General features: G+C 46.1%; 1 protein-coding gene across 2 annotated transcripts in view; it reads right to left on the bottom strand.

Moving 5' to 3' along the window:
• The window catches only part of SLC35D2 (solute carrier family 35 member D2), a 464,130-nt gene extending 442,458 nt beyond the window's left edge, over window positions 1-21,672 (bottom strand). The window contains exon 1 of one of the 2 annotated variants that reach the window (XM_069625695.1): window positions 21,394-21,672. In XM_069625695.1, coding sequence (XP_069481796.1) covers window positions 21,394-21,518 — 125 coding nt within the window. In that variant the 5' untranslated portion in view covers window positions 21,519-21,672. The remainder of the gene's footprint in view (window positions 1-21,393) is intronic. The other variant, XM_069625696.1, reaches the window with a different exon arrangement.
• Window positions 21,673-24,809: the final 3,137 nt, after the last annotated feature.

The raw sequence follows: 24,809 nt of genomic DNA, 5'->3' as shown, positions 1-24,809 counted from the left end.
AGAAGCTAGCGTCAGGTTTGGTGTTGAAGGGGAGGAAATTCCAGAGTCTGGGGGCATTGACAGATAAGGCTGGTTTTCTGGTTATTTTCTTCCCACAACAGCTGAGTTCAAGTCTGCACATGTCCTTGCTTCTGGTGCATCATATGCCTTCGGAGATGCTGATCTTCTCAGCGAGGTATCACAGGGACTTGTGGGGGACAGCCTTCTAAAGGATGCAGCAGGATTTGAAGGTGATACGTGGCAGGAGCCATAGCAGTTCATTGAGGGTCAAGGTGATGTAGTTGAATTTTCAGGGTCCTTTCATGAGTCGTGCTGCAAATATGTAGGACAAATCTCAAGGGTGCTAGGGTGGTTGCCAGAAGGCCTTCCAGGAGAGCACTGCCACCCTCCAGGTGGGACAGGACCAAGGCTTGGACATTTGTTGGGATTAAATGCTTGGTTTTCCACAGAAGAGAAAGGTGGTACCAAACTGTATGTGTCTCCCTTGCTATGTGCTTCTTGAAGGAGTGGTGTCTGGCAATGTAGATCCCAGGGGATGGTCAGATGGGGTTGGAAACATTGACACCAGAGCAGCAGAGGGTCTGCAGGGCTTTTCTCTGACAGTATGCCCCTCTGTTCTCACTAACACCAGGCCTCACCCTGTGGTGTAGGCACAAAATTGGCACTGGCGATAGGTGCAGATGCCATCGGATGTCAGACATGGTTAAGAACCACATCCAGGCAGAGGTCACCAAGATGTTGGATCTGGGTGTAAGTGAACCCTCAACCAGTCCCTGGTCCAGCCCTGTGGTCCTTGCCCCCAAGACAGGTTCCCAGACAGGTACCAACGTTTGGAGGTTCTGTGTGGACTACAGATGAGTATTTGTATTTGTATTTTATTGATTTATAAAGCGCCTTACGCCAAAGCGCTACAATGCAGTCACCAAGACTGATGCTCACCCATTGCCCAGGGCTGATGAGCTCGTGGACACCTTAGGTGCTGCCAAAGTTGTAAGCACCTTTGACCTCACATCAGGCTATTGACAAATAGCTCTGACAAACCAGGCCAAGGAGAAAACTGCATTATCAACACCTGAGGGGCTCTACCAGTTTAGAGTCATGCTTTTTGGGTTGAAGAATGCACATGCCACCTTCCAAAGGTTGGTCAATCATGCACTCAGTGGGCTGGAGGCCTTTTGTGTGGCGTATCTAGATGACATTGATGTCTACAGTTCCACCTGGGATGAACATTTGACTGATTTGGACAAGATGTTGCAGGCCTTGAGAAGGGCTAACCTCACTATCAAGGCCACCAAGTGCCAGATAGCTATGGGGAAGGTCACTTGTCTTGGTCATGAGGTAGGAGGGGGTCAAATCCAACCTCTCCCCAGTAAGGTACATGACTGGGAGATGCCCACTACTCATACCCAGGTGAGAGCTTTTGTGGGCCTCAATGGGTACTACTGAAACTTCTTGGCAGACTATGGCACCATAGCTGCCACTCTGACAAGACCCAAGCAACCTGCGAAGGTTGATTGGACTGAAAACTGTCAAAGGGCCTTTGTTGGCTTGAAGGAATGTCTGTGTAGGACACCTGTGTTGTGTGCTCCTGATTACAGCAAACCCTTTATTGTCCAGACCGATGCCTGTGACACCGGGATTGGCGCTGGCTTGTCCCAGTTAGATGATAAAGTGAGAGACCATCCTTTTATCTTCATCAGTAGGCAACTCAAAGGTAGAGAGCTTAGGTGGGCTACTGTTGAAAATTAATTTTTTTGTATAGTGTGGAGCCTTAGGAGTTTTAGGCCTTACATTACTGGGTCTACCTTCATGATCCACACTGACCATAAGCCCTTAAAGTGGCGTATAGTGATGAAGCTTGAAAACCCTAAACTGCTCAGGTGGTTCATTAGCCTGCAAGGGCTAGACTTCACGATTGAGCATAGGCCAGGGAAAAGTCATGCTAATGCAGATGGCCTTTCCAGAAGATATGTTGACCGTCTGGGTGAGGGTGTCAATCTCGTGGGAGATTAGACCAACCTAACCTCAGTTTGGGAGCGGGGGGGGCTGGGGGGGGTGACTGTGATGCTGGAAATCCAATTAAGGGACAGGGTCTCCCTGTCCTTACCCTGTAGTCCCTTATCAGTGTTCTTGTATTATTTTCTGTCCAGGAGTCCACTTGGGACCCCTGGCAGTGCAGCTCTTCCTCTTGTTGTATTTGGTGAACATAGACCTCTGGGACACCCTTATGGCACCCATGGGTGGGGGTACAACCCTGTACCCCTAGTGTATGTTTTTGGGGCACCTGTGTGTTGCCCACAGAGCCAGGCATGGGCTGGTGGCAGCTTCGTGTTGATGTGACAGGAGCTCTGTGTACACTCCATTTGGATACCCAGGCCTTGCCATAGGAATCAGTGGATTCCTGATAGAAGGCAAGATGGCCCCTGGGACCTCTTGGTTTCTATTGCCTGTTACCTTGTTTTCCCAAAGTCCGGGGAAGCCCTGACTCTGTCCCTTCCCCTGACTGGCTGTTGGGTGGAAGAACCATATATGGTATTGTGGTGCAGTCCAGGCCCGAGAGGGTGGATCCTTCCCAATGACTGTATGTGGAGGGTACAACCTTGGGGTGGGACCTATGTGAATAGAGTGTGTGCCCAATATACATTCTATGTTGTGGGTGTCTAGTTTATGTGTGTTTGACACAATGAATGAGACAGCTCTGCCTGAAACTGACATGAATGTAGTGTAGTGTGCTGAATGGCTGGGTGCTTGCCCCAATCCACATTCCTTGTTATGGGTGTCTGGGATGAAGTGAATGGCCTGAATGCATTTGAGGCTGATTGGCTGCCTTCCTGCATGAATGCCCTTTTGTGTGATTGGCTGACTGAGCCTGGCTCAGCCAGAGTGAATGAGGGACAGATGTATGTATCTGGGGTCCGCTCACTTCCCAACTTGTTCAGAAGCTGAAGTCGAAACTTGAAGCTGATCCTTGAAGCCCAGTTGGAGGAGAAGATTGCAGCTGCATTTCCTTCAACATAATCAAAGAGTGGTCGAGTCTGTCGAGGACTGATCCAAGAGAGTACCGGGGTAGGAGACCTCTCCCTGAGCTACGAGGGACCATTGTGCAAAAACTGCTGCTCTTCATCGAAGCACCCTGGAAGCCAGTTATGTGAGTCTGACATCTGGAGAAGGGGTCCGCCGAGAATCCTGAAGATAGTGCCTGGACATCGAGGGTTGTCGAAGGTCCATTGGCATGGACCGGGGTTGGAAGATTTCTGTGACCGCTGGAAGCCAAGTCAAATCATTTTGCCCAGAAGCGGGTACACCATGACGCTGTGCTGCTTGACGCCCAGAGCCGAGAAAGCTCCACTTTTCCTAAGAACATTTGACAGAGGGCTCCTTTGCCATCACCGCCGTCCACTTTATCCCGCCCGAGAAAGAGTAGGTGGTCAGCCGCTGAGGTAAGCCTACTGCTGGGTTTCCAGCCACCAGAAACCAACAAAGACGTCCCAAGGATGTGGACGGAGTGAAGATCCAAGGTCCAGTCGTGGCCGAGTCCCGATCGCCGAAGCTATCCCGAAGTATGTGCTGTGGCTGCAGCACCAACAGACCAGAGGACCGCCGACCATGCCACCCGACATCCGACGCCCGCTGCCGGGCCCGCATCCATCACCGCTGAAGGCCTTTCATATCCACAGAGTCTTATTTGCGGCACCGTACATTTTGCATTGAGGCCTACTGCACACCTCACCTTCCCAGGACTTCCACTCTCGAGCAAACGGTTGATCGTTAAAGAGCACTGCAAAGGTCAAAGCTGCTGCATCACTGCAAGTGTTCTACTTTTCTACAAGGATCTCGACGCCCATTGGCTCCTTCTTCAAAGGGGGTCCATCCTCAAAGGATACCATCAAAGAAACGTTGAAGAAACTCTGGTGCATTGGGGTGGTTGAACTTTTTAACCATGACGCAAGGCTTATTGAGCATTTCTGGACGGGGCTTGTTAATTCTTTTATTACAGATTGCCCAGGTGGGGGGATCCTCATTTAGAATTGGGCATCTATATCCAAAGAAAGCATTCTGCCTTTGCTTAACCTTAACCTGCCTTCCTTACTGTTTATGCTGATACACCCCAGTGAACTATTTGTATGCTCTATTATAACTGCAAGCAGTTGAGTTGATGCATTTTAAAGGAATCTAAAGTCTAAGGCCCTCCGGTGCTGGTAATCCCTTTGTGCCCTATTCCGAGGTCCCTTTGCGGGTCGTTCCTTACCGCCTGGTTTTAGCAGGCATTAAGGACGGGACCCGCAAAGGGATACCGGGGTCAATAACGGTACCGTAATTTACGTGTGGTATCACATAGAATTGTATAGATTTGTCATTATAGTATTACCAGAGTGTGAAGTGTGTTATTGAACTGTATATATATATATATATATATATATATATATATATATATATATGTGAACCTTAATTTTATATAAAGAACTCTGTTAGCACATAACAGTGTGTGGACGTTCCTTTGTGGGCGTTTGGGCACTCACTATACTTAAGAACCAGCCTGCATCACCCCCTGAGAGCTTAAGCCTTGGTTGCTCGTCCATAGCTACCCTATGGAGAACCTTGGCTGGGGTGCTCTGTGTGATTATAGAGGGCAGAAGTGCAGATACCCCCTCCAGTCTTTACACCCCCACTGATGTGTTTCTCCGTTTCTGATTTGCAATTACACCTGCACATTTGAACAAAATGTTGACCCCTATCACAATCCTTGCACAACATTCCCACAGCAGGGTATTCCTTGGTAAGCATGTTGTTGATACACATCAGAAACGCACTGGTGCACTCCCAAGAAATGTATCTTGAGCCTCCAGTTCTACAGCATTATCTCAATTTCTCCTTTCTCCTAAGCATTCTTGTTACCATCAACAACCCTGCAACAGACATTTGATTAAGTCCCGTCCTTGAAAGGCAAATGCCCTCCCTGGGGGCATGTTCCAAGTCCCACAAGCGTAAATAAAGGTGCTAAAGGGAGGCGTAAAGGTGTTACACCAGTCTCCAACTAAACATCTTTTTTCACGCTCCATTACATTTTTGTGGTTTTTGAAGGCAGAAGAGGCACAGAGCAGGAGTTACATTTCCGCCTCCCTATTCTCCTGTGTCTCAAAAACCAAGTGGTTTTATGCTAGTTCAATAAATGTATAAATATCCATGCCGTACATGTACCACACAACGTATGCACAAATTCCTTTAGTTGCAAACTCCGGTGTGGTTTTAGTCCAATGCATTTCGGATACTTAAGTCAAGTGTAGAGGTGGAGCCAAATGCCTCTACCAGAAGTGCGACCCCTATTCTGCCTATATGTTGGAAGCTGGAAATTGTGACATGCACAACGCAGATAATGATATCTATACCGCGAAAGATCTTCGAAACAAGGTATCCATTGAGAAAGCCCTATAAGCAGAGAGATGACGGTCTCCTGAGAGAGAGAGAGCCCCGAAGAAGTGTGAAGCTGTGAACAAGAAAGGCTGGTGACATCACAAGAGATGAGAGTGACGCACTGAGAAGGATGAACAGCGAAGAGAATGCATAGACCTTATGGAATCTGATGACGAAATAAAGAATTGAGTAACCTTTCATGTGCGAAATGTGAAGAACACTGAAGAAAATATGAGTCGCTTTAACTGTACAGATGCTGCAACGCAAGTAGACTAAGTAATCATGAAGGCTATTCGATTTTCCAACTTTAGTAAGCCAGGACACGTGAAAGAGAATGGCTGAAATTATAGCGCAGCTGAGAAAAAAGCTGAAAATCGAGGAAGGATTGAGAAGGCTGTCTGGCCCAGTGTCAAGGGTTGGGGCAGCCAAGAACTGGTTATCTATTCAAGGAGATACAAAGAACGTGAGAAGCGAGGCAAGCTCTTGTTAAGGTGCAACGGAAAGACACTATGAGTACCAAATTTTATTAATTTAATAACATTAAATACGAAGAAGGAGTCTCCTGTCACATGGGTAGATGGGAATAGAACATGGGCAAGCAGCAATGTTAATTCCGTTTTGTGCTCTTTCGCTGGGGCATGCAAACTGCATTTAAGGGACCAACAAGACTTTTACTTACATACTGCTGGATCCCCTGCATGCAATTTAAACATTCATAAAGTGGAGAGGACAAAAGAAGAGTACAACTGGGTGCATTCCCATTCACTCTATGGTTTTCCTCTATCTTGTGAAACATAATTACTGCCTGTAAATTGTGCTTTGCAGGCAGCATTGATTAATGGATTGCTATGGAATATACCTGCTCTTTAGCAGGTCCTAAAGAAAGGCGGATTGCATAGGAATCCATTTGTTTTACACATGCATGAAAATCTCATGCAAGTGTAAAACAAAGTGCACTGGCAAGATGGAGAATGTCAGCACTGCAGAGATCTTATCTCCGCTCTGTGACCCTCATCCACCTTGTCAGAGCATACAAATGACGCACAGTGGCAAATGGAGGCGTAAAAGCATTATTACGTTTACATTTCCATGACTCCAAATGTCAGCAAAATGCCCTGGGGCGTAAATGGCTAACATCCTGCTTAATTGCCTTACTTTTGGACTACATAGCTTTCAAAATGACCCATTTTGTCAATTTTTAAATTCCAATGTAGATAAAGTGAGCCAAATAATGTTCTGGATGATAAAAAGAGATTAAAAGAACTATGCCATTACTTGTTTTAAATGCCAGAGTGTAAAAGGGAAGCGTAGAACCAAGCCATAAGAGGTTTATACCACACATTTACACTCCAAGGCATTTTCAATTCTTTTGGATGCAGAGTTAGGGCACAAGGTGGAAATAAAATGTCTGCAGTGTCTGCTCCCTCCGTCTCACAAATAGCACATGGTTGCCTGCATGAATGTGATTGCCATGTAGGGGTAAGCAAATGGATTCCTACGGAAGAACAAGTCACTTACCCCCGGTAATGTTCTTTTGACTGGATATTCTTCCCGCTTATTCCTCATCTTTGATATATAATATCCAGCTTCAGCAAAAATAATTTGTTAGAGGGCACTGTGTGGCGATGCAGTCAACTCGATTTCCCTCGAGGGCCTCTGTCTCAAGGATGAGGTCATCAATGGAATATATAGCACGTGCAGCACCCGTTGGCTTCAGTTCTGTTTTTTTGTGTCATTCTCAAGTAGAACTACCCGCATACACACAGGTTTGACCATACTAGGCTCTGAAGGAGCGAAAGCGGTAAAAGCATGGGAAATGCTACTGAGGGGTAGACTGGAAGGGCGATGAGGAATACGTGGGAGGAACATCCAGTAGAAAGAATGTTACCAGGGGTAAGTAACTTTTTCTTCGAATAGATTGTGTCCTCCCACGTAGTCCTCATCGTTGACAGACTCCCAAAGCAGTGTTAGTTTTGGTGGAGGGAGTAAGAATTTTGTCATCAATGGTTTCAATGAACAGAATGGAGGACAGCTTTTCCAAAGCTTCCATTCTGACTTAGGGTAGAATCAAGGCAGTAATGCTTAGTGGAAGTGTGTATTGTGGACCACGTAGCTGCATCACAAATGTTTTTAATAGGAACACCTCTTTGCAAAGCAGAGGAAGTAGCCATGCTCCAAGTGGAATGGGCCCTCAAGCCTTCTGGAGGATCCTTACCCTCCAGCCTGTAGCATTCTGAAATCGCTAGAATAATCCATCTAACAGCTTGCTATCGCAAAGGCTACACGGATGTCAAAACACATTTAGGCGACAACGCTAGCGACCAATTCTGGGCAATGCTCGTGGGTGCTAAATCTATTGTCATCTCAGCTGCGGCCTGGGCAATCTGGTCAGAGGCAAAAAGGAGATTTAGTGATTATATTTGAAGAGAAACCATCTTTCATTAATCATTTATAGAGGTATCTCGGTTTTATGAATTACGGAAAGATACAGACTTTCATTGGTTTCGTAATGTTAATGTACGACTGTTTTAAAATGTGTTAAAAGTTAAATTTTAACTATTGCACAATAAATAAAAATAAATAAAAAAAGAATCCATCTGGATAAGGTTTGCTTTGTCACAGCCTGACCCAGTCTATGACCTGTATAACCTATGAATAGTAGTTGGTCACCCAGACGATGTTTTTCGACAACTGTGAAATGTAGAAGCTCAGAGCCCAACGTGGATCGAGCCTGTGCAACCTCTCCTCCTCGCCAGGATGAGGTGGAGGATAGAAAGTGGGTAATACCATCTTTTGTCCTAAATAAAAGTCTGAAATTACCTTAGGTAGAAATGAAGGCTTAACCCTCAGGACGACCTTGTCCTTGTGAAACACAGTAAATGGTGGTTTAGAGGATAGCGCCTGCAACTCACTCACTCTACGTGCTAATGTTAGTGCTACCAACAAGATGGTCTTGAAAGTTAGTAACCTTAAGGGACATGAACGGAGAGGCTCAAGTGGTGCACACATAAGAAATGTTAACACCAGATTGAGGTCCCAAACGGGAACCTGAAAAGGAGATGGAGGCAACACATTGGTGAGTCCCGTCAGAAATTGTATCACCAAAGGTATCTTAAAATATGAAGTTTCCTCAGACGTGTGTTTGAAGATGGTTAGCGCCACTAAATAACCTTTAACTGTCCCAACCTGGAGCCCTAGATTGGCTAGGTACAATAGAAAGGATAACACATCCGATGTTTTGCATAGCAGGAGGGACTAAATTCTTGCCCCTGCACCAACTGCAGAATTTGTTCCAACGGCAGCAGTACAAAGATTTTGTTGCTGGCCTTCTGGCCGAAAGCAATATCTCCATTACATCATCCGGGAGGTCCCAATCCTTGTAGCTCAGCCTCTCAGAAGCCATGTGTGAAGGCTGAGTGTCTTGACCTCTGGATGGAGGACGCAACCCTCCTCTCTTTGTGGAAGATGTATTGAAGGGCAGATGAACATGTCCAAAACGTCCGGGTACCACGTCCTACTGGCCCAATCCGGGGAAATTAGGATCATGTGTTTCCCGAACTTTCTCAACCTCCTGATCATGTGAGGAATGACGTGGACTGGAGGAAATGTGTACAGGAGTGGAAACCCCCAGTCCACCACAAACACGTCTCCAAGAACTTCTCTTGTGGGAAATTCCCTGGAGCAGTACAGTTTGCACTTCCTGTTGACACTGGTCACGAACAGGTCCACCTGAGGGGTTCCCCAAAGAGTGAAGATCTCTTGAAGGACTTCCTGAGCTAGTTCTCACTCTTGGGAGACTGTGCTCTGCCTACTCAGAGAATCTGCCGCCGTGTTCTCCTCTCCAGCTAGGTGAAAGGCCGACAGGAAGATTCCTTCTTGAATTGCCCAGTACCGGATCTGAATTGCCCCCCTGCACAGTGGTAGTGACCCTACTACACCTCTCTTGTTGAGGTAGTACATGGACCCTCTCCTGAGACTTGCTGCCATCACAGCCATCTGTTTGGTGAATACCCTCGGGCGGAGGTCAGCCCGAATGGCAGAACTTAAACTGATAATGAGAACCGCCTACGGCAAACCCTGGGTACTTTCTGTGCTTGAGATGGACTGGCACATGAAAATAATCATCCCCAATCCTGAAGGTCCAATGACACCATCCAATCCTGGAGTTGGAGGGCCTGAAGGATCTGAGAAAGTGTGAACATCATGAACTTGTCCTTCCTGAGGAACTTGTTCAAGTATCTCAAGTCCAAGATGGATCTCAGTCCTCCGTTCGTCTTGGGGATTAGGAAATATGGAGAGTAGCATCTTTTATTCCTCTCCGCTACAGGTACCGGTTCTATAGTACCTTTCTCTAGCAGGGTCAAAATATCCTGCACAAGGAGCGGATCTGGATCTTTCAAAGAATGGCTCCCTGATGGATGGTTCTGAGGTCTCTGAATGAAGGGAAGGCAGTAACATTTGGCTATGGTTTCTAATGCCCAAGCATCTGAAGTAATGTCTCACCATTCTTTCAGATGATGAGACAGCCTGCCTCCCACTGGGTGTCGTGACTCAAGACCTCAGAGGTTTTGAGGCGGCTGAAGCAGTGGTTGTTGGTAGAGATGCCCCTGCTTGAGCGGGCTTTGCACCACTCCCTCGTCCACCACGAGGGAATCTTCTTTGGCCTCTTTGACCAGCCATTCCTCTCGCTCTTCCAACTGAGGAGTAGTAACGAAAGGATCTACTCCTACAAGACGGTGCACTGGGATGAAAACGCCCTTTCCTTACCGTCTTTAGAAGTTGTGGTGGGAGCATGGCTTGTTGAGGCTTTCTGGTTTTCAAGTATTTTAAGCATTTCTAGCTTGAATGCTTCCCATTCGGCAGGAGGGGAGGCATTAGTGGGACAAGATATAGCCCTCTCAGGAGAGGAGTCAGACAAGGGCGTCGAAGTAGGTGACTTAAGGTGCCTCTTCGACTTCCTCGACGACGACGAGTGGTGTCAGCCACTCCCCGACCTGGACCTTTTTGCCTATTCTTCAAGGAGAGTCGCATCTCACATCGTCAGAAGAAGGTTTCTTCGACTGGGATTTCTTAGAGAATCTACCTACCGCCAATTTCCCCTTACGCTCTTTCAGAGCTTTTCCGGTCATCGAATGACACTTTAAGCAGGCCGAGGTCTTGTGCTCCACACCAAGACACCATAAGCATACTCACTGCGGATCGGTCAGCGACATCTTATCCTTGCAGTCTTGACACTTTTTTAATCCAGTCTTCGGGCTAGTCAGTGTCAAAGACAAAGACATTTTCATATATTTCGCAGAAGGAAATACTGGAAGTGCCCCGTAGTTCTCGAAGCGTAAGCTTACTCAGAAAAATGGAACTAAAGCCAACGTGCGCTGTGCGTACTATATATGCCTTCAATGGCATCATCCTCGAGACGAGGCCCTTGAGGAACATCGAGTCAACTGCATCGACGTACAGGGCCCTCTGCCGAAAAGAAAATTCCTAAGCCGTTCAAGCTGGATATTTTATATCAAAGATGAGGAATACGTGGGAGGACACAATCCATTTGAAAATATGTTTTTGCACATGGTAAAAGCAGGCAGATTCCACAGGAATCCATTACAAACTAAGTTACCTTTGCAGGTAATTTTGTAAATTAAAACAAATTGCACAGAGGGGACAGCCAACAGGTGAAACAGGGCAAATAGTGAAAACTGAACCGAGCAGAGTTCAGTGCAGTCCGCTCTGTTCAATGTTGCCTGTTCGCACTACCAATTTTCAAGCAATGTGCGTAAATTCAGACAGACCCAGATTTACAGGCATTATTTGCACTTGGTAGTGCAAACAAGCGTAAATGTTAATTTTGTTCTGAGCACCCTGCTCCTCCTGTCAGAATATGGAAAATACCCCAAGGTTTAAAACCATGTGTAAACCATTAATTTGATTTGATTTGAGTTATTCATAAGCGCGCACACAACAAACTAAATCGAATCCTGGCACAGATAGAACAATAGACTAGATGAACATTTTGTCATATAGACATTAGTGCCATTGAAGTCACACAAAAAAAAAGAAAAAAAAAGCTCTTATTTGAAAAGATGAGTCTTTGGACCTGCTCGAAATGTCAAAAGGGAATTTCCGCGGTTTTCAGCGGGAGGCTATTCCACAGTCTAGGCCCAGCAACTGCAAATCTGCAGTCTCCTCTTGAAACACAGTTTGTCCTTGGAATGGTAAGCAGATATTTGTCTTGCCACCTTAAGGCCCGAGCCGGGTAGTACAAATTCAATGTATTCATTAGATAACTTGGTACCAGGCAATTTATACATTTGTACACCAAACAACCAATCTTAAATTGTATGCGGTCCTCTACCGCTAACCAATGAAGGAGGTGGCGGAGGCCTGAGGTTGAAGTGTTTTTAGATATGCCAAATACCAATCTTACTGCTGCATTTTGTGCTTTTTGTAGGCAATAGATCTGTTTGGCCGGGACTCCAACAAGGAGTCCATTGCAATAGTCTAGTTTGGAATTGACTAAAGCTCCCACAACCAGAGCACGGACAGTGTCGGGTACGTAAGGAAGTGCTTGTCGCAGAAGGAGGATGTTGTAGAAAACTGATTGTACTTTGGCTAAGACTTGACCACTGCAGCCCAGGTCACTCTGCCGGACACATCCAAGGTTTTTACCTTATTGGCATATTTAAGTCTGGACGCCAGAAACAGGGGTGAAGGTGGGCTATTATTCCCCTCCAGTAAATATTTTGGTCCAAACAGAATAACCTCTGTTTTTTTGGGGTTGAGTTGTAGCCAATTTTGTGCCATCCAAACCCCTATTTCCTCTAAACATCTGGCTACACTAGCAAGAGTGTCCTCCACAGCAAGTCTGATATACATATATGCGTGTCATCAGCATAGGAGTGGAACCTAAGATGGTATTTCTCCAGAATATCCATTAATGGGCAAAGATAGATATTAAATAAGAGAGGGGAAAGTGCAGATCCCTGTGGCACACCGCAACATTGAGAGAGGATTTCAGATATAAATCCTCCTACCTTTACACATTGTTTACGCCCTGTAAGGAATGAGGCGAACCAGTCAAAGGCAAGGGCGTCCACATTCACTAGGTTCTTAGTACGATCTAGCAGGATAACATGGTCCACTGTATCAAATGCAGCGGATAGGTTGAGCATTACAAGCAGCGAAAGTTTACCTACATCTCCCGCCGGCAACAACTCATCCCATACTGCCACCTATGCCGTTTCCGTCCCAGATTTGGGGCTAAAACCAGATTGTAAAGGGTGAAGAAGACCCTTGTCTTCAATGTAGTTCTGTAGCTGGCTTGTGGCTACCTTTTCCAAAGAAATTCCCGGCCACGGAAGGCCTGCAATAGGGCAATAATTATTATAGTCCTCAGGATCAAGACTGGCCTTTTTTAACAGTGGGGAGACAACTGATAACTTCAGAGGGTCTGGAACCACCCCCCTGCTTAAATTATGCATTTACAAACTCCTTCACAAAGGGAGTTACTTCGGATGATAATCACTTAGCTACAAGTGCAGGGATTGTAAAGAGGGAATCATTCCTAGGTTTTAGTTGTGACAAAAGGCTACAGATGTCCTCCTCTGATACCTGTTTAAAACTAAATTGGACAGTGCCAGCAGTTACACTATCCGTTGCCGTAATAGTTTCATTAGTTGTATTAGCGGCATTCAAGGGAGGTGTACTATCTGGCTCCATTTGGAGCCTGATATTATTCTGAATGTTCACAATTATTTCCCTGAAATAAATGTTCAGCCCATTTACATGGTTTGCTGGTGAAATCTTCACTGGAGTACTCATGTTAGGATGACCAAAGTTTGAAATTGTTCTGAATAACTCATGGGGATAGTTTGCTGCAGCTGTGATTTTTCCAGCTAGGAAATTAGATTTAGGTCTGAAAGTGGCCTTTTTATAATTGGTCAATGCTATTTCTGCTGATATGGCATGTTCAGGTAACTTTAAAGAATACCATCTGTTCTCATGGTATTTGTGTTCCATTTTAAGCTCAGAGAGTTGTACAGTATCCCAGCGCTTAGAGGGTCTTCTAAAAAAAAAGACTTCCTCCCAAAAGGGGCATATTTAGTACAGATGTTGCTGATTATTTGAGTCATGTGTTGAAATAGGGCATCGCACCCTTGAGATAAGGCACATTGACTAAGTGCCTTCCCTAACTCAATACCAGGTCTGCTGTCCAGTTCCTTTTTTTTTTTTTGCGAACAGATTTGGCACCATTGGATACAGGGGCACGGATTTCATGTTTAACTGCCTTAATAACGAACAGCCTAAGAAAGTGGTCTGTCCACAGCATGGGAACTGTCTCAATCATACCAATCTCCTTCCCTCTAGCCAAACAATGACCCAGTTTATGCTAGGGTGTTTCTTTATTATTGACAACTCATGTTGACATAGTAATTCCTGAATTTGTTTAGAATCTGGCTTAGTAAGGTCCTCTAGCCAGATATTTAAATCACCCATACACAATAGTTCCTTATATTTGGTAATTGTTGTAGCGAGGAAATCACCCAGACCCTCTAGAAATGACGCCGTCAGCCCCGGGGGCCTATAAACCAGCAGGGTCCTTAGCGGGTAATTTGGAGTGACAGTAAGCGTCATTGCACCAATCTCAGAAACATCGTCCCACTGAATGGATTTAAAGTGGTTAATTTTTAAATGAGATCGATAAATGACTGCAATTCCTCCTCCCACCTCACCCTGTCTATTGATGTTGTGAATCGAATAGCCCTTGGGAATTAAACAATGAAACATTGCATGTGAGGTATTTGTAAACCAAGTTTCAGTCATGAATGAAACATCTAGTTTGTGAGACTCAATTAATAAATTAATCTCTGTGGCATGGGCTACCACTGACCTCATGTTTAGTAGTGCAGCTTTAACTAGGGTATGAAGACCTAAGTGTACCTCAGAAAAAGTACCATCAGCGTACTTAATTCTATTCCTGATGCACACATTGTTAACAGTGTGCGAAGGGAGAGAGCCCCCATATTGTTGTTCAGGCTTCGCAAGAAGTCCCTAACATAGTGATTGTTTTGCGTATGTGCTCCTAAACTCAGGGGATCACAGTCTGTGGGGAAACTTTGCTGAAAATGTAGGGGGGGGACATGACCTCAGAAGAAAAGGAGACCCATTCAAATGAATGGGGACAAAATAGTATGCCATGACAGCTGGGGGGGACAAACACCCCCTTCCCTCCCTAAAATTAAGCCCATGGTCACAGTCAGCACAGGGCTAGCAAAATACTTTTGAGATTGATGGTGCAGTAAAAGGAAAGAAACAGTGTGGCTCGCCGACCGCTGCAACCCAGGCCGCAAACAGGCCAAACATGCTTGGGCCAGTTATGGCCTGTGTCGTATGTCAAGCGCGCAAACAGAGGGCACACGGGCGCGGGTGATGCTAGGCAATGCACTTCAAGAACTTCAATTGTCCACACGATACATCGGCAGATGCCAGTAACAGTAAAACAAATTGGATGTACCCAAACTAGTGAAAGAGCTCACTTGTAGTATAAGGAGCACACGGTGCTTAAAACCATATTAAATATGTGGCAAGTAAATTTAAAACCTCAAAATAAAATAAATCTAAATGCCAATCGGCAATAAGCATCAGTCATTCAAATAGAGCAATTCAATTTCCCCGTATGCATTCAAATAAACACAAGCACATTCAAACTTGGTTGTACAGAGTAATCAGTAATAAGCACTATGCGAAGCGTACAACTACTCAACAGAATGAATGGGGCAGAGGGCATGTTTATTTACACGTTTTGTCTGCAGCGACTTCCAAAACGATCGCCTGTGTCTGCCTGTTCTAGAACTGCTGTTTAGGTCTCAAGAGGCAATTTTATGACTGATAGGTAAACAAAATGGTGTTTGTCAGAAAACCTAAAGCCTCCCTCATACACTCAGCAAAGTGATGGCCCTCCAAGTATACTGTATTACTGCAACTCTATCATGTAGAGTATCACCTCAACTCTGTCATGTTTCAAACTAACCACGCTCTCCACACGATCTATAACCTACCTACCCACACAGGGGGTAATTCTTTGGATCTCTTATTCATCTCCACCTCTCTCAGCCACTAATACCACTGCCACACCATCCATATCTGATCACTCAATTATTTCCACCACCATCTCCTTTACACCCTTTGACCTTTCCTCACCACTTCCTTCACCCATTACTGAAAGGAAATGTAAACCTTCTGCCATTCTCATTTCTCTCTGGCCTACAGTTCTCACTCTCGTCCTTCATACCTGATGCCACTTCCGCCAACATCGCCTTCCTCAGCTTCCACTCCCTACTATAGGGCTCATTCTCCTCACTTCCCACTGCTTATTTTCACCCCCAAATCTCAGGATCCTCAGCAATGGGTCACCCCATTCGCACGCTCTCTCCGTATAAACATGAGTTGGCTGCTGCGCAAATTGAGGCGTATCCACTCACATGAAGACCTGCAACTCTACCTTTCTGCCCTGAACTCTCTCAAGTCCACTCTTGATAGGGCGAAAAGAGAATTCTATCTAACACTCATTGACTCTCACACCAACCATATAATAAAGGGATAAGGCCAACTAGACCAGAGATGACAAATAACTATTGTTTAAATCCAAATAGTTTTTTGTTTATTATCCAAATACACATATCATGAGAAAATCGGCTCCACAAACCAAATGCAATACATCACTCCAAAAACCATTCATTCATAACTCATCCATACAATAATCATATTTGCAAACATTGAATAAAACAAGGTGATACTTTGTATATACCACAAATAGTAAATCAGACACTTATAAGTTCAACACTCAATTATTTTACAATGTGCCCCTCTGTTGATATTCAGGGTTTTTTTTGAAAACTGTTGTCAACATGTTTCGGTTAGGTTTTCACACGAGGATGAGACAGTCCCCTCGTGTATTGACTTAGTGTTTAACCTTCTTCAGGACAGGAGAGCAATCGCCAACTGGGCGTTGCCTCTTGGTAAAAAACCAAAGGTGAGTGGTGTGTGGCAGAAGAGCTTTAAATCTAAAAGTGAAAAAGAATAAAAATTGTCATCTCTGTGTTTACTCAACAAACTATTTACTTAGTATCTACATATAGTTTGCTTAGTTAACTATTTATCACCTGTTAACCTCCTCTGAAACTTTCAGGGACTGGTGAACCGGTGTAATGGAGTCGATCCCGTAGTGAATGCTTCCAACAATGGCGCTTCACGTAATGGATGCCCTATAGTAAAAAGGACATGTGTGTTTTAAAAATCAGAAATGCGAACCTACTTAGGTCATTCACAAATAGTAGGTTGGTACTCACTGTTATTCTCAAAAGGAAAATATTTTCTTTTTTCTAATTTCCAGTTCGAAAATAGTGCCAATTAATTAATTAATTAAAGCAAATGCGCCCTTAAAACGCCTGCGAAGGAGAAAACAAAGCATAAGAAACATGCATTAACTGCTATGTTTCAAAGAGGTAGCAATCTATCATTGTTGGATAAGCTCCAACACAAACACGCTTTATAAACAGGAACACTTACTTGAGACAGCAGTATGTTTAATCACTGTTACGGCTCACTAGCAAGAAGTGTAGCAAGATTTACGGCCGTGAACCATGGGGCTGCCTATGTAAACAACAGACACAAAGCGACATGATTAGTGTCTGCTACTTAAACTTGGTGCACTTCGGCGCTGCTGTTTATAAAAATCATTCTTCTCTTACCTTGTTAAAGGCGAGAGATGGGATCCAAGACCCTGCTGTGCAGTCAATCAGTCTCTACAGTACAACATCCCATTATATTTGAACACGGACGATATTATATCATCCACTGTGACATTACGCACTACGAAGCCCACAATTCCAAGCGGTTGTTTTCTCTGGCCCTAGCGCATGTTTTTACAGCGTTTACATGAGTCTGTCAGATGGTGAGCTACATTTCTGGCAGAATTCGAGCCAGGAAACACGTAACTCAAAGACTGACAAACAGAATATTTCGCGATGGGTGCACGAGATTCTTCGGCAGTGACATGTGAATCAGCCCGTATATGTCAACATAGACTACATAGCCCATAATCCAAAGCGACCGCTGTGTGAGGACTAAGCGCATGCCTACACACAGCGTTCACAAAACTCTGGCAGACGATAGGAGCGCAGACTATTGACTAAGTTAACTATTGACTAGTTAACTAAGCAAACTATATGTAGATACTAAGTAAATAGTTTGTTGAGTAAACACAGAGATGACAATTTTTATTCTTTTTCACTTTTAGATTTAAAGCTCTTCTGCCACACACCACTCACCTTTGGTTTTTTACCAAGAGGCAACGCCCAGTTGGCGATTGCTCTCCTGTCCTGAAGAAGGTTAAACACTAAGTCAATACACGAGGGGACTGTCTCATCCTCGTGTGAAAACTTAACCGAAACATGTTGACAACAGTTTTAAAAAAAACCCTGAATGGTTTTTGGAGTGATGTATTGCATTTGGTTTGTGGAGCCGATTTTCTCATGATATGTGTATTTGGATAATAAACAAAAAAACTATTTGGATTTAAACAATAGTTATTTGTCATCTCTGGTCTAGTTGGCCTTATCCCTTTATTATATTGCAGAACTGCCTGAAGGGCCATAGACAATAATCAGGCCTCCCCTTTTTCTATTTCTCACACCAACCATCCTCGCCTGCTACAGGGTACCCTAAACTCACTCCTCCTAAGTCTATGACCATCAACTCCACTCTCACAGCTAATGACCTAGCTAAATAATTCGCTGCAAAAACTTCCCAAATTAGAGACTCTCTCTGGCATTTCTATTGCCGCTTTATTGGCTTCTCACCTCACTCAACTCTTCAACCTGTCCTTTGATTCCGCTTGCTTTCCCTGTTTTCAAAACAGTCAAGGCCATCCCTCTCCTAAAAAAGCAAGGGGCTTCCCTGAATCTACAGGTAAACTGTTACCCTGTGTCTTCCCTTTCACACTACTCAAAAGTGCTTGAAAGGGTTGTGTTCAACCATCTTAGCAATTTCTTAGTCAGCCACAACCTTCGCGGACCTCTACAACCAGGGTTTCACTCCTGTGACTCCACAGAAACTGCTCTCATTATGTTTCCAACTTAATCGCCTCTGCTAAGCACTCCAACCTATCCCCTGTCCCAATTCTCCTTGACCTGTCTGCTGTCTTTGACACTGTCAATCACTCTGATCTCCTTAATACGCTCTTTCTTCTTGGGATTCTCAATCAAGCCATTTCCTGGATTTAATCCTACCTCCCACCGCGCCAATTATCTGTCTCCTGTAGCAACACCTCTCGAATCAGTCCTCTAACTGTTGGTGTTCCAAAAGGCTCTGTCTTGGGTCTGCTCCTCTTTACACTCTACACTTCTGCTCTTGGGGCACTAATCTCCTCCTTTGGTTCTCGTACCAAATCTTTGCGGACGACACCCAAATCTTCTTCTCTTTTCCTGAACTCTCCTCTGATCCCTCTATGAAAATGTCCAACTGTCTCTTTGCCATAAAAATATTGACTGACTTTGCACTGCTATAAAGATCCAGGTTCAACACTGCCAATGAGGAGCGCATGTACCCGTTGCAAAAGTAACGTGGGGACGTTGAGAGTGGCGTGGAGGTTGACATCAGGGGTGGAGACGCCATTGAACGCGGCTCTGCTTGCATAAGAGCATACAGAAGCAGGAGCAGCGTGAGAAGTCCCTTGGTGGAACGCAATGAAGCGTGGGTGCTTTGGCCGTAGTAACGGGTAGTTGTATAGAGTGGATACAGGATGGGGGGCACTGGGACTAAGGGGGTAACGTGGTAGGGGGGGGCTTTTCAGCAATGTTGAACCGTTGAGAAGCCATTTTCTTGTAGGCTCACTTTAGAAAAGCATTTCTCGCAGACAGTTCATTGTAAAAGAGCTGCAGGCCTTTGAGACGGGCAGTATGCATTTCTTGAACAGTCAGCAGAAACAGTGTCCTGAAATGTTGCATGGCTGAGGTTTCCCAGGAGAACTCGGCCCCATCGAAGTCACTCTAAGAGATACTTTCCAGGACAATGAGCTAGGCACTTGGGTGCAGAGAAATAGAGATCAAATAGTTAATTAAAATCCAGCCATGGTGTGGTATCATTTTTTCAGACTACACTTGCCAGCAAGGCGTAACAAGGGAGCTGGGAGGTCAGAACATAGGGTTAGGAGTTATGGGGCGTGTGGTAGGGAGCCAATCACCAGAGAGAGGTTTTGGTGTCCCTAGGGTGCAACAATGCACAGTGTCCTCGCTGATGTCTGCGGGGCACATCATTGGTCAGACTCGGTGTGAATGTCTTGCTCCTTGCCATCTGAAGCCATTTTGTATATTGGACATGGCAACCAATGGCAAACAAGTGTTTTTGACTGTTCAGCACAATCACGTAATTGAGGGGCAGTGTGGGAAGGTGTGTGATATCACAAGGGGTGTTAATGTGATTTTGTGTCAAAAGAAATGTTATACCCAATCAGGATCACTTACTATATACCACCATATAGGGGATTGACATAGTTCCACCAATCATCTTCTGTGACCTGCCCTAAAAATGTAACTAAAATGGTCTATGATAATTCTGTAATATGGGTATAAAATGTTTAGCCGCAGTAGGTGGCGCTGACAGCTGATTTCCTTCAGTTCAGTTCCACTGGGCTGTCTGAACCGTGCTTCCCAGCCGTTTGAGTCCAATACATTTGCGTTACTTCTTGCTTGGTGTACGCTCCTTTTTTGGGGTTGGTTTTCATTTCTGTGATTACTTTTACTGGAGGTCCCCTGGTACAGCACTCTCCAGTGTTAAACTCTAACAAACCAGGGGTGCTCTTCTTCCATGCCAAAAACTCTATCTCTCACTCTCTTCCTCTGCTTATCCAGTTCCCACCTGGCACTTTCCTTTAGTTAGCCACAGGTGTGGCTGCCTGGCAAGTCTGTCAGCCACTGTAACTTCCTCCTTTTGTTGCCCCCCTCCCCAGGTCACTGAGGCGTCTTTGACCCCCGGCGAACCTGGGGACTCGGTGCCATATCTCTGTGTTTATAAAAGATGGATTGAATTGTGCACTTGTCAAGCCATCTTTTATAAACATAGAATGTTTAAAAAGATGGCTCATAAGGTAAGCACACAAATATATGTAAATGTTATATGATATGATAGTTTATTTATATAGCGCCTATACACAATGTGTTTCATAGAGCTTCAAAGCAAGGGAGGGAACAAGGGAAAATACAACATACAACGACATTCTTACAGGCCATGAACAGTAAGGATGCGAAATTAACTATCGTACTTGGCCTGATGACATTTCAGATAGTGCAAGAGCTAAGACATAGATAAGGAAGGGAGGGGGGAGAGTGGGAAGGAAATGGAAAAAGACAGGCGATATATTTGTCTGCGTACCTTACTATGGTTTGTGTACTTTTCAAGCCATCTTGAAGTACACAAACCATAATAAGCCACGCAGACAAATATATAAATGTAAGCACTTACATTGTTATGTGCGTACCTTACTATGCTGGGTGTACTATGCAAGTCATCTTTTATAAACATACACATATGTAACATATTTCTATGTTTATAAAAGATGGCTTGCATAGTACACAAGCCATAGTAAGGTACTCATACAAATATATAAATGCTTACAAACATTTATACATGTGCTCGCATACCTTACTATCGTTTGTGTAGTTTTCTAAGCCACGCCCACCCTGCAAGCCACGCCCCCAAATCCCCTCTCCCCCTTCGTCGATTTCTTTCCCCACTTAAAGCCCTGCTCAGCCATCCCTCTCTCTCTCTCTCTATTCGATCCTTGGATACGCTCCGACCGCTGCCGCTCCACGAATCGCTATTAGGACGGAGAGAAGCACCTGGTTGCTTGTGTAGCTTTTGTCCCGGAAAGAGTTCCCTCTTCCCGGCTGGGCGCTGGCACGCACCCCACCCCTCTTCTGCCCTCACCTGTACGTGGTTAGCACCACCTTGTTGACCAGTACGATGAGGAAGGAGCAGAGCCCATAGGCGAGGGCGGACAGGCACTGGGCTAAACGAGAGTGTGGGGTAGGGGCCCCGGTTTCGGAATACATGTTCGCTTCCTGCCTGCGGTCCTGGCGTTACTTTCTGCCGCTCCTCGCCCCACCTGTCCTGCTGACTGAATGCATCTCCTGCAGTCCGGGACACCACATGCCGGGTACAAGGTGAGTATTGAGCAACCGCCGGAACATGGAGCCGGATCTGAGTGAAAGGGAGCTCCTCCTCGCTGCACGCCCTGCCCCGGCACTGACACCTTTTGGGAGGCGGTCTGGCAAGCTGCCCTGCGGAGCCGCACGCGTGGCCGATTGCCTGCAGTGAGCAGAGAAAAGGCGCACTTTGCACCAATACACCGACCGCAAGGACTGTCGTCGCACATTAGTGCTCCTGGGGCGCGAGTCTGACACCTTGGAGTGCTTCTCAAGCGGAGCTGCCGCTGACTTTCTAATGGAGCCTGGTGGTCCCACTTTGCATCTGGCAGTCATAGGTTTTCTTATTGCATTAACTTTTAAAAACTCTTGAGCTGCATTTCCACCCTTGGACTCTTGTAACTTGAAACATTCCAAAACAAAGGTGCAAACTACCCTATTTGTTTTAGAGTAAAACAACAGGAACCTAAATGGTATCCAGCAATACCCCTCCCTCGTTACCTTCCTTACAAAATGACGGATCTTTATTCTTCCGCACATGCCCTCTCTCTGACAATGCTCCTGCTAATCCGGCAGCGGGCGCCACAGGTCCTTGCCCACGACCCCCTTCAGGTCCGGGGCAGGACGTTTCGGCGCGGGCCGATTTGGCGCTGCCGGTTCGGCGCGGCAGCCCGTGCCGAACTGGCCGCACAGAAATGTTCTGCTCATCGGGTGCACGCCCTGACCCTGTCTCCGAGTGTGGCTCCCAGAAGACCGGACACACTTTGGAAACTCTTGGGACACACGCGGCAGTCTTCATGCGTGTTTGTGCATTTTATTACAATGTTTGCAGGGCAAAATGTGCGGCGCGCCAAAACGTCCCAGCGCCAAAACATCCTGTCGCTGAACTGGTTGCGTCGAACTGGCCGCGGCGAAGCGGCCCGCGCCGAAACGGGGTGTACCGCTTCAGGTCATCATCCCGTAAGCGAAAGGGGAGGGGGGGGGTGCACAGCCACGCCACACCGTTTTCCAGTACCAGGGAGCATGATCCCGACAGGAGATCATAGAAGCGCCAGAGAGGTCAAAATAGACACGCCTTCCCAAAGCTGAATTAAAACTGCTAATGCACGAGGCCATCGCTGAAGCTCTACGAAAGGAGAGGGCTATGCCAAAACCCACCACTGATGGTGAATAGGCGGGCCCTGTTGCTAGGCGATGTTATGTCCAGTGGTGGAAATAGAAAAAATGTGGTGGGGGATCCCATAACACAAGGGGCAGGAGTTGGGGGCCGTGCCCAAGAGGGGCCGGGGCTCGTGGTGGACTTCCAGCAATGCTGAAATACTTTTTAAAAAAAGAAGAAAATAAATGCAAGGAATCAGTTGTACATGTAGGGAGCATTGTGCATTACACACCAGTGCCAGAGCCGCGGTAAAAGGCAATGCTGCCGTCGCGGGTGCATTTATTTTCTTCTTTTTTTTTGTTTTTTTTGTTCATGGGCTTGGGCGGCTGACTCTGGACGGATCCCGAGATCCGGCTCCATATCTGGTGCCGGATCTCAGATCCGCCGAGAGCCGGCCCAATGACCAGCACTGGTTATATCTCTAAAGAAGCCAGGGCCGCCTTCAGAATGGGTGGGGAGTCTTTGTGGTTCCCAGCCAATATGGAGCAAGACCAGGATCAAGACTTCCTAAGGCGATATGACATCTTGGGAGCGTTACAAATCCCTGTTTTAATACTCTCGAGACGACCGTTGATGGGGAGTGTCAAGACCCCAGAGTAGCTCATGCTGCAGGAGGTATCTAGTCAAGGGCAATGAACTGGATCTGCCAGAGCACGTTACAGCTGAAACCATGCCCACGAGCCTGACTTCTAAACCATCTATGGCACAGTGGCGTAACACGAAATGTGTGGGCCGCCCACAAGCCATCCTGAGGGGGCAACAAAAGCAAGGGTCACGCCACACGCTGTGCCACTGTGGACCACCTTGCATGCACAGTGCACATGAGGATCGTGCTGCTTCAGGGACAGGCACACACTGCACTTTAAATCTTTCACCCAGTGAAAACAAGGGGCCTGTGCACCCAAATGTGCTACACAACCATGTGCATGGCCAGTAATATTACGCACAGTAAGAATACCGTATGAAACAGGCTCGGCTCCAGAATGTATCATCTAGGTCGGCCGGAGTGTTATTGGGGAGGGAGGGTCCAATTTCCAGTTGGTGTGAGAGTAGCCTAACTCACCCAGGAGCTACTTTATATAGCCTTGCAAGCCTCTGGCACAAACGGTACACGGGTTAGATTCGGTTTCCATGCAGACACTATGGACAGTTACCCAAACTGCATCAGCTGATGAAGATCAGTACTTCATGAACAGTCCCAGCCATGACGTCCTCTGGCCGGACAGTCTTCCACACTTGTTTGGTCAGAAACCCTCCAGTAAGTTGTACGACAGGAAGCACTGAAACACAGCCCATACATCTTGCCCTAGGGGTGTGTGCGTGCATGCGAGGGACGTAGGCGCACGTGTGTTGTGCATCCATGGATTATCGGATGTCCCGACCCAGTAGTACACTAGTCTGGTTCTCTGCCTCTCTCTTCTGCCTCCTTCATCCTTCTCTTGCTGCCTGTTTACTCTCATGGCCGTAGGACATTGGGGGGGGGGAATAGGAGGAAAAATCCTCCCCACAATTTTAAGTGTGCAGAGACGGTGCACTGCCACGGTCTGCTGCTGCCAGTGTCGGGTACAGGGCCGTCATGAGGGGGGTGCAGGAGGGGCAAATTGCCCCAGGCCTTGCACTTGGGGGGCCTCACAGCGCATTCAACCACTGACCATCATTCCACACCTATAGTGGCCATGGGAATGCGGTCTCATGGAACTCTGGCAATGCTGACTGAGCTTAGCTGCTATTGGACAGTGGCCCATCTTTTGGCTTGACAGCTTTATAGCCCTGATAACTAGGGCGGTAGCAAGTCAAAGACTGAGAGCTTGTATACTGTGACTGAGGGGACACAAAACACATGCAAAAACACACACACACACACACACGCGTGCTGTGGGAGTTAGACCTGCAGGATGGCATAGATTTTACAAATCGATTATGGAACATCATTTTCAGAAGGAGCAGTGACTCCTATTAACCTAAAGAACCATAAAACACATACCTGCTGCTGACCTCCCACACCACGCTCAGAATTGAGTGTTGACGACCTTCTAAAA

This window comes from Ambystoma mexicanum, chromosome 6p (genome assembly GCF_040938575.1).
Source record: "Ambystoma mexicanum isolate Mex_15411 chromosome 6p, UKY_AmexF1_1, whole genome shotgun sequence".
In the NCBI taxonomy this organism is placed as follows: domain Eukaryota; kingdom Metazoa; phylum Chordata; class Amphibia; order Caudata; family Ambystomatidae; genus Ambystoma; species Ambystoma mexicanum.
Note: the sequence above shows the minus strand (reverse complement) of the source record. Positions and strands in the feature narration are given on the sequence as shown.